Source organism: Sphaerodactylus townsendi, linkage group LG07 (assembly GCF_021028975.2).
Source record: "Sphaerodactylus townsendi isolate TG3544 linkage group LG07, MPM_Stown_v2.3, whole genome shotgun sequence".
In the NCBI taxonomy this organism is placed as follows: domain Eukaryota; kingdom Metazoa; phylum Chordata; class Lepidosauria; order Squamata; family Sphaerodactylidae; genus Sphaerodactylus; species Sphaerodactylus townsendi.
Window position 1 is genome coordinate 65,409,730 of NC_059431.1, and position 14,957 is coordinate 65,424,686.

Below are 14,957 nucleotides of genomic sequence, written 5' to 3' on the forward strand. Positions count from 1 at the left end.
AGCTCTAGGAATTCCCAGGAACTCTAAGGCCGTTTCCGCACGGCCCAAAAACGACGGCCTGGGGGCGGTAAAAACGCCGCCCCCAGGCCGCCGTTCGCACAGACAGTATGCGCTGCTGCAAACGCTAGCAGCCGTACCGAATCTGACCGCGCCTTCAGGGTTACGCATTGCTATCGCCTAAATTAACACCCGAGAAGCGTCTTTCCCGCTGGCGGTGCGCTAACCGGCGTCAAGCAGGGAGTAAAGATCGCTATTCCCTTCTTTCTTCGGTGCGATACTCTCACGATACGCCTCCATCGACCGCTTCAAAGCATGGCCGTGGAAGCCCTCGCTTCCACACTGGTCCTTCGAATTCAGTGGCCGAAGAGGGCAGCGTGGGCGGGCTTCCACAGGCAGCAGGCGTAACGACGGGACATCGTGGAGACCCTGGGTGGCAATAATGAGAGAAGAGGCGGCTCCGTCGCGCGAGCCGCCTCTCCTGCGAGGGCTCTCTGTTACCTGTCACTCGCGACGCCATGTTGGCGAGTTTGCGCCCACGCCGACCCAGAACTCTTGGCGATGCGCATATCAGCATGGCGTCGCTGGAAACGGCCTTGGATAAAAGAGATGCTATCAGTGCTTTAAAAAAAACTTTTCACTTACCACTGTTTGGAGTGGCAGTGAGCAATGGCAGCTGCTGGTAGAAGTCCTGGAGCAGCCTGGCAGCCCTAGCACTTATAATCTTCTGGGAATGTAGGGGCTTTTATCTGAAACATTTGGCAGAAAACATTCCACTTTTAGTAGTCAATTTACGCTTGCCTTATGATGGGCTTTCAGCTATGCAGGTTGGACATTTTTAAACATTTGTCAAAATGCAAAATAAAAAATATATGCATTGATTTTTAATAAAAACCCACAGATAATACATGCATGAAATTCCAAGACACATATTTCAATTGAATTCTAACAACCTTAAATAATAAAAGGAGATTCAACAACAATGAACAATTATTGTGATTCTTAAAAACTAAAAAAAACAAAAACAATTTCTTCTCCCAAATGCCTAACAAGGAGCTTGCAATAATGACTGCAAGTCAAATTACTGGGCTGGCAGAGTTCTCCCTTCCCCACACGAGAGAATATCATTTGATAGTAGCACACAATACCTTAGTTTTGCTACAATACTCTTGCCATACAGTTGCCATTGTTTTAAAAAATGTACAGATAAAGAGGCCTCAGCTTTGACATATCTGTTTGTCCATGTACATGTTACATCCTTATGACATCTTCATTGTGCCTTCATCAGGGCAAAGTTTATGTCCCATCTTAAGCATTCATTTCATGGCTTGGCTATCTCAGGGTCTGTAGAAAAATTCCTGTAGTGTGAATCCTTTAGCATAAGTATGAGAAACACAAGGGGGGAAAAGCACAATATGGAGAAGAAAACATGTCCATTTTGGCCTAAATGGGGATGGTTATTTTGACTGTCTGCAGTACTTAGTGTACATTCACAACTATTGACTGGATGTTATCATGTCCTATGAGTTTCTACTTCTAGGACAATTGAATGAGCAACTATGATATTATGGAATGCTTGCAAACTATCTGATTCCTGGAAAGGCTCATCATATAATATTTGATCATTTAGTCTGATTGAAAGCTATGCTTCACACAGAGCCTACAAGAGAAATTGTATGGGAGATAAAATGTGGTAGTTATTGGTGACTGAAACGCAGGTTTCATATACTGTTTCAAATAACAGGTCCTTTTTTCTGCTTTGCTTGCCTACTACATATGTATTTTGGATCAAAGTGCACCAAGAAAATCCATGTCAAAGGTGCCATCTTTCTTCAGACAGACACTAGGAGACTTCACAAAGACTTTGCCCAAGTCAGTTCTCTCAGAGAGCTAAATCTGGTCCAAAATGGTTCATGCTAAGAAAAAGCAGGCATTCCAAGTTATCATTTTCTTCATAACTGAAAAGCATTAAGCCCCACTAGATGTACCTCTAGTTGGCTCTAAAGAGCCACACAAGAGTCCTTGGTTTGCAGAGTTATCAAGCTTCAGTTACAAAAATTTCCATTCTGAAATGAAGACTCATTTTTTCCAAGTGTATATGATATTTTTGTTTGTGGGAACTCATCTTTCAGCTTTTGGGTATTGCTACTATTACTGGATTTGCTTCGACTCTGATCTGGTGTGGGTTGGATAGGCAAAGACGTGACATTGGCCCTCACCAGACAGTCACAAACAAGGCGGAAGAAAGCCCGACGCATTTCCTTACTTGCCAGAGTGTAGATGATGGGATTCATTGCTGAATTGAGGACAGCCAAGGCAATGAAACCATCTTCTTTGTATAAAATAGGATACTTTGTTTTGCAGGCCACATCAATCAGCAGCAAAATAAACAATGGCAACCAACAGGCAATAAAAACTCCAACAACAATCACAACTGTCCTAAGCAATGCCAATGATCTCTCTGAGTTGCTGTGATTTGTGACATTACGGCTACTGGACTTTACCAAGATGTAAATACGTGCATAAAGGATGACAATGGCCACCAGAATGGCAATGAAGATGCTGATGCAAAATGCTACATATTTCTTAGAATAGAGTGGCAAAACAGTGGAACAGTCTGGTAAATTGTCAATGCAGTTCCAACCAAGGATTGGTAAGGCACCCAAGGAGACTGAGATAAGCCAGCATGTTCCAATAAGCAAAAAGACCCTGTATTTTTTATTAGCGTCATATGGCCTCATTTTGATCATAGTCAAATGTCTTTCAATAGCAATGGCCAATAAGCTAAAAGTAGATGCTCCTAGAGCCACAAACATGCTGCCTTCCCGGACAAACCACATATTCATTGTCAGACTCATGGTGTTGCTCCCAGACATCAAAATGTTCACTTTGTAAACAATCCCAGCCAGCAAGTCACAGAGAGCTAGATTGCCAATGAAGAAGTACATGCGGTTGTGAAACTTATGGTTTTTCCATATGGCAATCAACACCATCAGGTTCTCCAGGATGATGAAGCTACAGATGATTAGAAGTGCAATAGTAGTTGGGTCTATGCCTTTTTCCCGATTTACTCGGTCGCCCTTTCCAACATAGTCGTAATGAAGTTTTATTATGTGGTCCAACACTTTGTTCTGATGATGAGTGGTTGATGTGGTGTTCACAGCCATGGTTTCTAGACTGATAAATTTAAATAATTTCCACGTTTTTCCACTAGGGGGAACCCATATTACATCCTGTGGAATATTCCTTTGGGGATTCAACTGGCTTCTTCTCTTACAGATTGCACATCACCATTCCCGTGCACCAAAACCAGGACCTTTAAAACAACAACAAAAGTCACAATTACTCCATCTGACCCAGCTGCCATACAGCACATTTAATATATCTAAAACATCATAATCACATATATGATAAAATATATGAGAAACATCTAAAATGCTCAGCTAATCATGTTTATAGGATGGATTATAAGAGACATCTAGTCAGCTTTCCCACTTGATCCTGTTCAATTCTCCTTTCTACAACCCACATGGCTTTTGTCAATGCAGGTCCCACAATCTCCCCCTATATCCATTTTAGGTGATCAGAGGTGTCCTCCTTCTCCCTTTTTCAGCCAATGCCACCTAACCCACCCCCCTCCTTACTACAACTCCTGTTCCACATGACCTTTGTCCATGCTGGTCCATTTGTCCTCAGCAGAGTCTTTTCAGCAATAAAAGGAGACCCACTCCTTCCTTTTTTCACCAGTGGATAAATTGGTTGGATCCAACCCATGGGAATTTTGCCATAGGTGTAATTTCTCCATAAATGTGCAACTAAAGGTCCCTAAAGAATAGCTGCCACTTGTCCTAAAACCACTGTGTTCCATATACCTTTCCCCCAAAACATGTGGCGGTGAAAGACACAACAGGATGGGTAAAATGTTACAAAGGGAGAATGACACAGGGATAAGATTTATGACAGCAGCTTTCACAATGTTGCCTTTCAACTGTAGAGCAAGGATGTGTTACATAAAATATAGCAAAAATCTGACATTCACAATGCATTTTAAAGCTATTTTAAAATGAAAGTCAAAGGGCAGACGATGTACTTAATGGCATAAGTGTAAGATTGAAGTGACATCATAAGACAAATGGGCATAATTCAGCCAAACCCGAGCACTTTCAGCTCCCTGAGATTTCAAAGGAAGAGATAAGCAAATCTGAAACACTTAACTTTCAGTCTTTCACTTTCAGTTTCAGCACTTAACTTTCAGTTAAAGAATTTAAATGTAGGCTAATAAGTCTTAAATCTGATGATCTTCAACTGGATTTTGCCTATTATGAAATTTGCAAACTAGAAAATGTGGCTTAGGTAATGGGATTTATTTACTGGGTGTGCTATTCAGTTCCAATGATTATATAATTAACTTATTTAAACCATTTTAATGCTGTCTTTCTACTCACCTCCCTCCTTCCCCCACATGACCAAAATGGTTGGGTATATTAATAAGAGGTAGGCAATAAGGGGGTTTAAAAGTCAACACCACCACCTTGAATTGAATCCAGAAGCAAACTTGGAGCCACTATAGGTGGAACAAGATTGCGGCGAGCCATTTCAGTCAGCCTTCTGACTACACATTCTGTATTAATTGAAACTTATGGACACTCTTCAAGAGTAGCTCCAAGTGAAGTACACAGATATATTCCAATCTAGATGTTATCAGGCTATACACCACATTAGCAAGATCCTTTCTGACCAGAAAAGGCTGTAACTTATGAGTCAGATGAAGGCACTTGCCGCACATGCAGAATAATACACTTTCAATGCACTTTGCAGTTGTGCGGAATAGCAACATCCACTTGCAAACAATTGTAAAAGTGGATTGAAAGTGCATTATCCTGCATGTGCAGAAGGGGTCGAAGTTGGCAAAAGCTACTTCTAGGCTCAACTGACACCTATTCATCCAACAGGAAGCTTTGGTCCAGCAGAACCTCCAAGTTATGAACCCGCTCTGCTAGGGGGAATGTAACATCATCTACAAAAGAAGATACCTCAATTTGTGGATCAGTCCTTTTGCCCAACAGTTTTGCCCAACAGCACCTTTGTCCTGATGGGATTACATTTCCATTTATTAGTTCTCATCCATTTCAAATCTGCCTCTAGACTCTGGTTCACAGTTTCTACAGCCTCTCAGAGATCCACTGTAAGAATGAGATAGAAATGAGTATCATCCACATATTGGTGATAACCCAATTATAATTTCTGGTTGATATTTTATAGCAACTTCATGTAAATGTTTAAAAGCATGGGGGATAAGATGTAACCTTGTGAGACCCCACAGGCTAGAAGCCAAAGGTTTAAGCAGCAGTCCCCCAGCACCACCTCTTGAAATGTGCCTTCCAGGTAGGATCAAAGCTACCATAGAATGGTGCCTCTCAATCCTAACCCTGAAAGGTGGCCCAGGATCAGTGATGGGATTCAGCAGGTTCACACCTCTTCGGCAGAACCAATTGTTAAAATGGTGCTTGTAATTATTTGAATCCCACCATTGCCAAGGATATCTTGATTGATTGTGTTGTCAGCTACTGAGATTAGAACTTTTCCAGGTGACCATTACCTGCATATCAGCAGCCACCAAGTAGTTAGTTTTTATGACCTGGAGATTGACCTATGATGATTAATAACTTTCTGATTTGAGAATTTTATATGCAAGACAGTAATGGAGTCAAAGATTAAACACAACCTGTTGATCCCTTTTTCGAAAACTCAGTATTGTTAAAAGATGGTTCTTACCAGCCAAATACACTATTAATTTTATCTGGACATTAAAAATTAATCATTGTCTACAATTACCATTTTGCCCCTTTTCTGGAACAACAGAACTGGCCACTGTTGAGTTTCAGATGACTTCCCTCCCTTGGGCAAAGAAAATAATCACAAGGCATGTTGGGCTTCTCTAGTAATGAACACCATGACTGGTGAGGTCTCCAGACAGCAGAAAAATCCTGGGAGCTTGAGTCATTCTCCAGTTTGTTTTAGCTCCCAATTGATGCAGTCTCAAAGAGATATGAAAATAGCTTAAAACAATCTGTATTCAGATTCCTATTAAACTTGATGTGTTTAGATTAAGGGTGTTAACCAGTTGACTTGCCAGTAGCCTTTAACCAACAAATTAAACTCCATTAGCATACATGGATCACTAAACCTCATGAGCGCCACTTCTGTGCTTATGGGAGAGCTACTCAGCCTTCCATGATCTCCATCTAGACTAGCTCCCTCTATCTTTGCTTCCCATTTTTGTTTGCTCTGGATTGCTGCCACTTTCAAACCTTCAAAGAGCCTCTCCTGTTACAGGGGCTAGTACTTTAGCACTCTTTTACTTCACTGCCATTAAAAGACTCTCCAGTGGGAATCCAAAGAAGCTTAGTTCTCCCCTCCTCCATTTTACTTTCACAAAAATAACCCTGTGAAGTAAGTTAGGCCCCGAGAAAGAGGGGGGAGGGGAGAGACTGATCAGCAATCTAAAAGTCACCAGAAGGCTTCTATGACAAGGTGGAAATTTGAATCTGGGTCTCTCAGATCCTAGTTCAACACTCAAATCTCTACACCACACTGGCAAGGTAGCACTTAGAATTATCACCAGGGTGACAGCTAAACTTGCTCCTACTAAGACGCTGGCCTACCCCATCAGCATTGTTCCATCCTCTATTCTGTTTCTTGGTTATATTAAGATGTTTTTAAAACAACTTTGGAACAATGAGGAGAGGGTAATTTGATACCATAATGCCCCTGCACTGTTTACGAGCTCACAATCTTGTGGGTGGAACCAGTTGTGTGTCTTTTCCATGGAATGTGTATTCGCCTTCTGGGTGCTGATTCCGTGGGAAAAAAATGCACATGATTGACCTCAACCTCATGGATGTGAGCCTTTAGGCTTACTTTTATTTTGTGAGAAGAACCTATTTGCGAAACAGCTCCTGCAGCACAAGTGCAAAGAGCATCTCTATCATGAGGAATTCTGGGAAACAGCAATGGAATTTGGGGGACCGGATTATTTATGACAGCAGAACAAACACGGATCAGCATCTATCAATAGGCACTTCCCTGAACTATTGAATGGCAGCAATCCTACTTAAAACCATATCAATAGACAATTGCATATACCCGCAAAAATACAGGATTTTTATTAATTTTGTTTTGTTGCCATCTTTTTATTGTCATTATTTTTGGGAAGGTACTTTGTTGCAGTGGGTCAAGGCTGAATACACAAATAAGAGCCTGTGTTGTGTACTGAACAGAATGTTTAACAGTGTAGTCTTATGCAGACTGACATCCTGCAAGGTCCACTGAAGTCAGTGGATTTAGGACTGCACAGCTGGCCTCCACTAGGGCCAGGGGCCTTTACAATCCTGGCCCCCCTCTGGTGGAACAGGCTCCCTAGAGTGACCAGGGCCCTGTAGGACTTGTCGAATTTCTGCAGGGCCTGTAAAATGGACCTGTTCCACCAGGCATTTGGCCAGCTGGGCTGAGTATGTTTTCATCGCCCCGGCCTCCAGATAGGCTCAGGGTGGGTGGGTTACCACCATTTGAATTTTTAATCTGGTTTTATTTTATTTGTATTGTACAGGGTTTTTTAATTGTTGTTCTATTATTGGATTTTGTTGTACGCCGCCCTCAGCCCTTCGAGAGACAGCAACTAACAAATTTAAAGAATAAATAAATATCACATTGCTATTTTAATCCTCCTTCTGTTAAGAGAGAAATCTAAAATGTCAGGAACTGCTATCAATTCACCTACCCTTCAGGTGATCTAATTTATGGAGTATCTGAGAACTTTAACTGTCTCATTTGACATAAATAGTTGTGGATAAAATTGATTTTAAAGTGTACTGAGTCCAAAAGAATTATCACAGAAGAACCACAATGATATGATGAAAGATTGAAGAATAAATATGAAATGGTTATTAACATTTAGAAGGAAATCTTTCTTACATTATTTCAAAAAGTATAATGCATATGTTGCAGTTAAAGCAAAGTATCATAATATGCTTCATTCTTTTTCTTCTCCCTAATGGAACTCAGAAAAGCACAAACCTTTTAAATATTACATCATCCATAGTGTGTGTGCATACAAAGATGAGTACAAAATTCTCTTAATTAAATATGTATATATATAGTCCACCAGTATATGTTGAGTAGGGCAGTTTCCATTTTTAATAAGAATGTGATTTGGCAGGAACAGATTAGATATTATGTAACATATGCAAGCAACTTAAGGTCTGCTCTCAAGACATTTATCTGTAAAATTAAAATTCTGGAAATGATCTCTCAGTATTAGATAGGCTTGCCAACTTCCAGGTGGTGACTGGAGATTTCCCTCTATTACAATTGATCTCCACACTACGTAGATCAGATCCCCTGGACAAAATGGTGACTTTGGGGTTGAGGGGGGTGGGCACTTTAGGTTTCATAACAGAATTAGATAGTGAAGCTGGGAGACATGGACTGTTTTCATTTTTGTGCTGCCATTTTCACATTTCAGCTGCCATTGGGAAAGATGTGGTGGTTCTGTATGGTTCTCAATAGAGCACTATGACACATCAAATCTCGCAATGCCATTTGTTTCCATGGGGTGAATCTCACTCAGCACAAGGGCCACTTCTCTCCACATTTTTCTTTTTATTGTGGTTTCACAGTCTAATTAATTACTTCCTGTTCTCTATCCCATGAGACATCTGGCCTTCGCATTCCTACATCAAGTGTTAGTGGACCAATCTTGCTTTTTGAAGGAGGTCTGTTCATGTTATAGCATGATTACAAAATTCCAGTTTAAAACAATGAGAATGGCTTTGGCTGTAAAAGAAAAAGACAGGATTTAAGCTCCCATGTCACCTTCTGAGGTACAAGAAAGTGTAATTAACCATGAATGCCATGCAAGGGAAACCTATCATAGAGTGAAATAATTTTAACTGGAAGGAGACATGGGAGAAAAAGACAATTTAAAAGGACAGTAGACCTTATCAATAATTTGTCTATGTAAGGACAGCTGGCACTGTAATGTTAAAAATGGTGGTGGAAAGTGCTGTCAAGTTGCAGCTGACTTATGGACACCCTATAGGGTTTTCAAGGTAAGAGAGGAACAGAAGTGATTTGCCATTGCCTGCCTCCACATAGCAACCGTGGACTTCCTGAGAGGTCTCCCATCCAAATACTAATCAAGGTCAACTATGCTTAACTTCTGAGATAAGATTAGATCAGGCCAGCCCGGACCATACAGGTCAGGGCAATTAAAAAAATAATCCCCACAAAACAAATCTGAACAAAGACCAAAAAATACACAGAAAGCAATGAAATACAATAGGTTAACTATGCTGCCATCTGCATTCTTTGTAAAAACAGAGTGCACAAATAATGCCAATTTTTTTACTAAAAGACTAGTGTGGAAACAGTCATAACCATGGCTTCTACGCCCTATTGCTGGACCTTCAGAGGAACTAGTTGGCCACTGTGTGAAACAGGATGTTGGACTAGACAGACCACTTTTCTGATCCAGCTGGGTCGTCCTATGTTCTTACGTATTGTGTGAACTGGTCATAGGACGGTATACAGAATGCCTGCGACCATCAGAACTCTATAAATGTTCCTGTAGAACCCAACTAAACAGTCCAGACAAGAAGGAGGTTATGCGGTTTAAGAAGACTGCCGCTTTGGATGCTGTGTTGTTCTCCCTGTTATTGGCAGCCCTCTTTGAAGGCGTTCATGAAGCATTTAGGAGTTTTTTTGGATCCCGCTTTTCTATTGCTTCCTTTTGCTGCCTGTGACTCAGAAGCTTACCTGATTTTTGCAGAAACTGCCCTATTGGATGACTGGAAGACTTCAATTGTTGCAAAATGCTACCATTTGCTATTTGGACAGGGTGGTGTGAATACATTTTTCCCACTGTGAGTTTTCTCCACTGGCTGCATATAGATTTCCAGGTCCAATTCAAGGTGCTACTATTTAACTTTAAAGTCTCTAAATCCCTGGGACCTCCACTCATCCAATATATATCTTCTTTCTACCACCACCACCACCACCTCTAGACAAAGTACGTCAGCTGTTGCTCAGTCTTGGGCTTTTGCAGTCATTTCTCCCCTTCTTCAGAACTGTCTCGCAGAGGAAATGACAAGGACTTGTTGAACTTCCAGAGCAGTTGTAAACTTCAATTGTGTAGGAGGGCTTTGAATGAGTTAAGAATGATCTTTGGACCACAGACATGCCTATTGTTTTTCAGCATTATTGGCAGGGTGGTGATTGGCTCTCTCTTCTTTGTTCAATATCATTGTTCACCCATCTTATTGTTTTAATTATTCTATTGTTTTATTCTGATGATGTTCCCTGCCTTGATCCCTAACTGTGGGAGCAAAAAGGCAGGCATGAAAAGATTTTAACCACAATAAACTTGTAAATGAATAAAGCCAGATTCTCTGTACAACATGAAAATTAGCTGGGAGCTCTTTGCATGGGAGAATGGGAAAGGAATACCCTTCATTAAATCCATTAAATATCCTGCTCATACTTCAGAGCACTGTGGCTGTTTCCTCATCATTTTATATGGAAAGAAAAAATGATACCACATAGCCATGAGTGGAGAAATTGAAAAGCCAACTGCTTTTTGACAGTTTGCATAACAAATAGAAGTGCTGTTTGTAGTACAGTGTTGCATATAGTACAATAGAACTGGGGTGTGATGTGGTATATTTGTCAGTATGAAGATGTGAAAAGTGGGGTCTCAGGTTCTTTAATCTAGTTTCCATCACTGGCCCATAGCTAAATTAAGATAAGAACACTGATATTAGTTACTTCGGTAATCACAATTCCATAGTAAGCATTCCATATTTCCACAGATTTTCTTTCTGGAGAGCTAAAATTAGTTCCCTTAGCACTGTGCCCAGAAGCTTCCTAAAACGCATATTTCTATCCACTTTTCAGGCATCACTGATGACAACGTGCCAGGGTGGATAGGCCATTTAGGCTACAGAGCTCTTAGTTGGTGGGGGGCACACTCCCAGGTTCCCCCCCTCTAGGGACAACTCAGCTGAAAAAGAAAGATAGTGGTTGTAATGAGAAATAGGTCTACCTGCTCCCATGAGGGTTGGTGTTGCTCCACCCAGCCTCTCCACTTTGTGGGATGGGGCCATCTCACCTCACCTGGCCTTGTGAGGGATGGGCCTACCCAGCCTCACCTTCCCCAGCTGCCTTAACCAGGCTCCTCCTGCTCCAGGCTAGTGGGGCACTTCTTCCCTCCTTTGGGGAGAGCTTGGATTATTTTTTTCAGGGCTCTTTCTCCCCATCTGCCCACAGAGCGTGCTCAAGGCATGCTAACCATTCCTGGATGCTTGATTTCTCCCAGAGTCTAGCAAGTATTCCATCAGGGTGAGGGTCACAGCCAGGGTGGGTCCAGAGGGTTCCTGACCATACTTGGAGCACTGATTTGTTTCATCCAATAATTTCTTTTGAAAAATGAAAAATGTAACAGTTGTGACAAGAATGCCTTTTATTTCCAAAATGGACTTTTGCCCTTGAAATAAAAATATTTCTGAATTTAAGAAACCAGTGCAGGCCAAAGTCCAAAGATGGAAGCACTCAAATCATCCAGCTCTGCCCACCCAAGACTGTTCCCAGATCAGGCTGTGTTTTCAAGTCCTCCTTCATCCTATGACTGTGGGTACAGGGGCGTGGGTAAGGAGAAACTTCAGGAAGTTTCTTTATGCTGAATGAAGGTGTTTGCTATAAACCGGCAAAGGCCTCTAAACTTCAAAAACAATATTCTTATATAAACTTTTGATACCAACAATGAACAGACCGTCACATACAAAGAGACACTGGGGCTTGGGTGTTATACATGGTTTGTTCCCTCTGGGGCAGTCACTGCTTTTACAGTGGTGTCTTGGAAGCCCTGTTGGGAAACCGGGCAGCCTTCTCTAGAGAAGCTGGTTGGCAGATGCCTCGGTCAGAGTGCCACACAGCCCAAAGCAAGGATCCATACTAATCGACACCACACTAAGGAGCAGCAGGGTGTCACAGGCATGGCAAATGTCATGGAACACACACACACACACACACACACACACACACACACACACACACACACGCTGATGAGGACTTTTGTTTCATGGGACTTTTGCTTCTGGTTGTGCACCACTTCCCAGCAAACATGGTTCATTCTTGCTTTTCCAAGAGCCCCATCTTTCATTTGGAAATAAAATAAAAGGCCTGATTGACTTCAGTGCCATCTCCCCCCCCCCTCCCGACTTCAACCCAAGGGGGGGGGGGCTCAGCCGCGAACCTTCAGAAGCAGCTGAACACCTCCTCCCCCCCCCCGCCTTCTTAGTTTTACCGTTTTACAAGCAACCCCCCCCCCCCGTCTCCAATCACTTTGTTAAAAGCGACTGAAAAGTTGGGGAAACTTCCGATCGCTTTTTTCTTTTCAGCGCCCCCAAACTTCGTCCAGACACCGGAATGCAGCGGGACTGTCCCTTGGCCACAACCCGGGCAGCCGGGCTTAGGCTTACCATCCTCCTCTGAGTCCGCCAAACAAGCCCCGACTCCGGATTTCCAACCGACTTGCCCTGATGCGGATGCCCCGCCAGAGCAGAACTAGCAGAGCCAAGAGCCGCCGCGTCTCCCCTCTGGCCGCCGCCGGGAGATGCCGTCCGTCCAGCCCCAAGTGGCTCACCTCGGTCCCCGCCGGACGCGGCTCATGCTGGCTCTCCGGAACGCTTTGCCAGCCGCCCGGCTTCCCGGTCCCGCCAGTGGGTGTGCGGCTGGGCTGGGGGCGGGTCGGGGCTCCGGTCTCTCGGCCAACTTCCCAAGCCGTCTCCGAGCAGATGCCGCCTCCGCGCAGCGGGGCTCCTCCCCTCCTCCAGCGCCCCCACAACGCGTCCCGTTCACACGCACTAGCAGAGACGCTCCTGCTCCTCCTCCCCGTCGGGCTCCTTCGGCCTTCTTTCGCATGATGGGAGCCGTCTCTCGTCCCCCAACCCTCGCACCACCCGCCACCACTCCCTCCTATCGGCCATGCCCTTCCCACATTTTGCAGGGGCGCAACAAGCGGCAAAACCCGCGGCAAACACAGAAGGGGGAGCGAATAGGAAGGCACAGCAAAAGTCCAGAGACAGATACTTGTGTCTCCGTGGCCAAGGGGCTTCTGTGGGTTACAGCCCACGATCCTGAGTGAACGTTTCCCAGTCACAGGAAGAGAATGTGAGGACAGTTGTGAACATGAACGATGAATGCATGCAGGAGGTGGGGGGGGGGGGCACCCTGCTCCCTCTCTACACACGTGAACCCTGTCATCGGTGTATACCGTCCACAGGACTTTGGGATGCATGAAAGGGAGGGAAAATATGACAATCAAGTAGGGTTGCCAGCTACAGGTTGGGATTTTGGGGGTGGAGCCTGAGGAGGGCAGGGTTTGGAGAATGGCAGGACTTCAAGAAGAAGAAGAAGAAGAAGAGGAGGAGTTTGGATTTATATCCCCCCTTTCTCTCCTGTAGGAGACTCAAAGGGGCTTACAATCTCCTTGCCCTTCCCCCCTCACAACAAAAACCCTGTGAGGTGGGTGGGGCTGAGAGAGCTCCGAGAAGCTGTGACTAGCCCAAGGTCTCCCAGCTGGCATGTGTGGGAGTGTACAGGCTAATCTGAATTCCCCAGATAAGCCTCCACAGCTCAGGCGGCAGAGCTGGGAATCAAACCCGCTTCCTCCAGATTAGATACACGAGCTCTTAACCTCCTACGCCACTGCTGCTCCTATGCCACTGCTGCCAAGGAGTAATGCCATAGAGTTCACCTCCCAAAGGGGGCATTTTCTCCAAGGGAACTGCTCTCCATAGTCTGGAGACTATGGGAGTTACAGTTATAATATTGGGAGTTATAATAATGGGAGATCTCCAGCCACCACCCGGATTGGGTTCATTACTGCTGCTGAAGCATCCCTTTTCCTTGCTGCTGTTGTCCTGGCTGACTTGGCAGCTGGTGGGTGTTGTTGAGTTGGGACCTTAAAGACCCATGCCGAGTTGCTGGTGTTGCATCAGTTCTTCTTGTTGCTTGTGTCCTGGTGGGCTTCCCTGTTGCTGGTAAAACGGGTTCCAAAGCAGGCATCCTGCAATTCCTAGATAAGTGTGGGATTGGCTCTGGTAACTGGGCCTGCTCTTGGACAATACCCAAAGCTCGTCCTTCCTAAGTCCAGGGGATGGGCACTGAAAAAGACCTTCTGTGCTCATGTTATGTTTCTGTGATAAGCAAATAGCATCAATGTCTTCAATAAGAGATGCTGCTCACCTTTCTTTTCACAGCAATTCTTGTGGATTTATTTTTGCAGTAGTGTAGTTACCTTACTGGCATGTATCTAACCAGTATTCTCACCCAAGCACTAAAAAAAATGGCTCTAGTGCTCCAAGATTTCTTAGAGGAAAACCCCAATTAGCCTGAACTTGTTGGTGTTTCTCATAATGACCTGTGGAATAATTCACATCATGACATTAGCATGAGCGACCAACAAATTGTCCATCATATCAAACAAAGGCCTGAAGAGTGGAATCTGGACTTTTTCTTTCTAACAATAAGTAAACTTGCCTTCAGGATAGCTTGGTGATATTTCACCTTTTAAGTCAAAGACAGGCCATTAATTTGCTAGCAAGCATCATAAAATCAAGATTATCATTAGGGCAACCCTGCCTCCATTTTTGCCAGTCTTTATAAAGAGGTAAATTATTTGATATATACAGCTTGACAAACGGGATATTTTTCTTGAACTTATGCAGGAGAATAATTGGAAACAGTTGCTTCTACTGAATACTACTACTAATTATTTGTTGATGAGCTAGCCTTCTTGATAAACATCCTCTTTATGGGCCTAATAATACTCACTTCAGCATTCCAACCACTTACTGAAAAATTAATTGTGCAATCCTAAGCACAGTCAGGTCATAGGTCAG

General features: G+C 43.5%; 1 protein-coding gene across 3 annotated transcripts; it reads right to left on the bottom strand.

Annotated features, from left to right (window-relative positions):
• Nucleotides 1–866: 866 nt before the first annotated feature.
• Nucleotides 867–12,981, bottom strand: S1PR3 (sphingosine-1-phosphate receptor 3). 3 transcript variants are annotated; one of them, XM_048504155.1, is made up of 3 exons: nucleotides 12,534–12,981; nucleotides 5,031–5,180; nucleotides 867–3,313 (listed from the first exon to the last, which is right to left on the bottom strand). In XM_048504155.1, the coding sequence occupies exon 3, from the start codon at nucleotides 3,162–3,164 to the stop codon at nucleotides 2,043–2,045; it is 1,122 nt and encodes a 373-aa protein (XP_048360112.1). In that variant the 5' UTR covers nucleotides 3,165–3,313; nucleotides 5,031–5,180; nucleotides 12,534–12,981; the 3' UTR covers nucleotides 867–2,042. The 3 variants fall into 3 exon arrangements, with proteins under 3 accessions (XP_048360112.1, XP_048360111.1, XP_048360110.1); XM_048504154.1 differs by lacking the exon at nucleotides 5,031–5,180 and having other exon boundaries at nucleotides 12,698–12,981; XM_048504153.1 differs by lacking the exon at nucleotides 5,031–5,180.
• Nucleotides 12,982–14,957: the final 1,976 nt, after the last annotated feature.

What these genes read in the sequence shown, in the direction of transcription:
- S1PR3 (XM_048504154.1), bottom strand. Translation starts at nt 3,164, where the DNA reads ATGGCTGTGAACACCACATCAACCACTCATCATCAGAACAAAGTGTTG.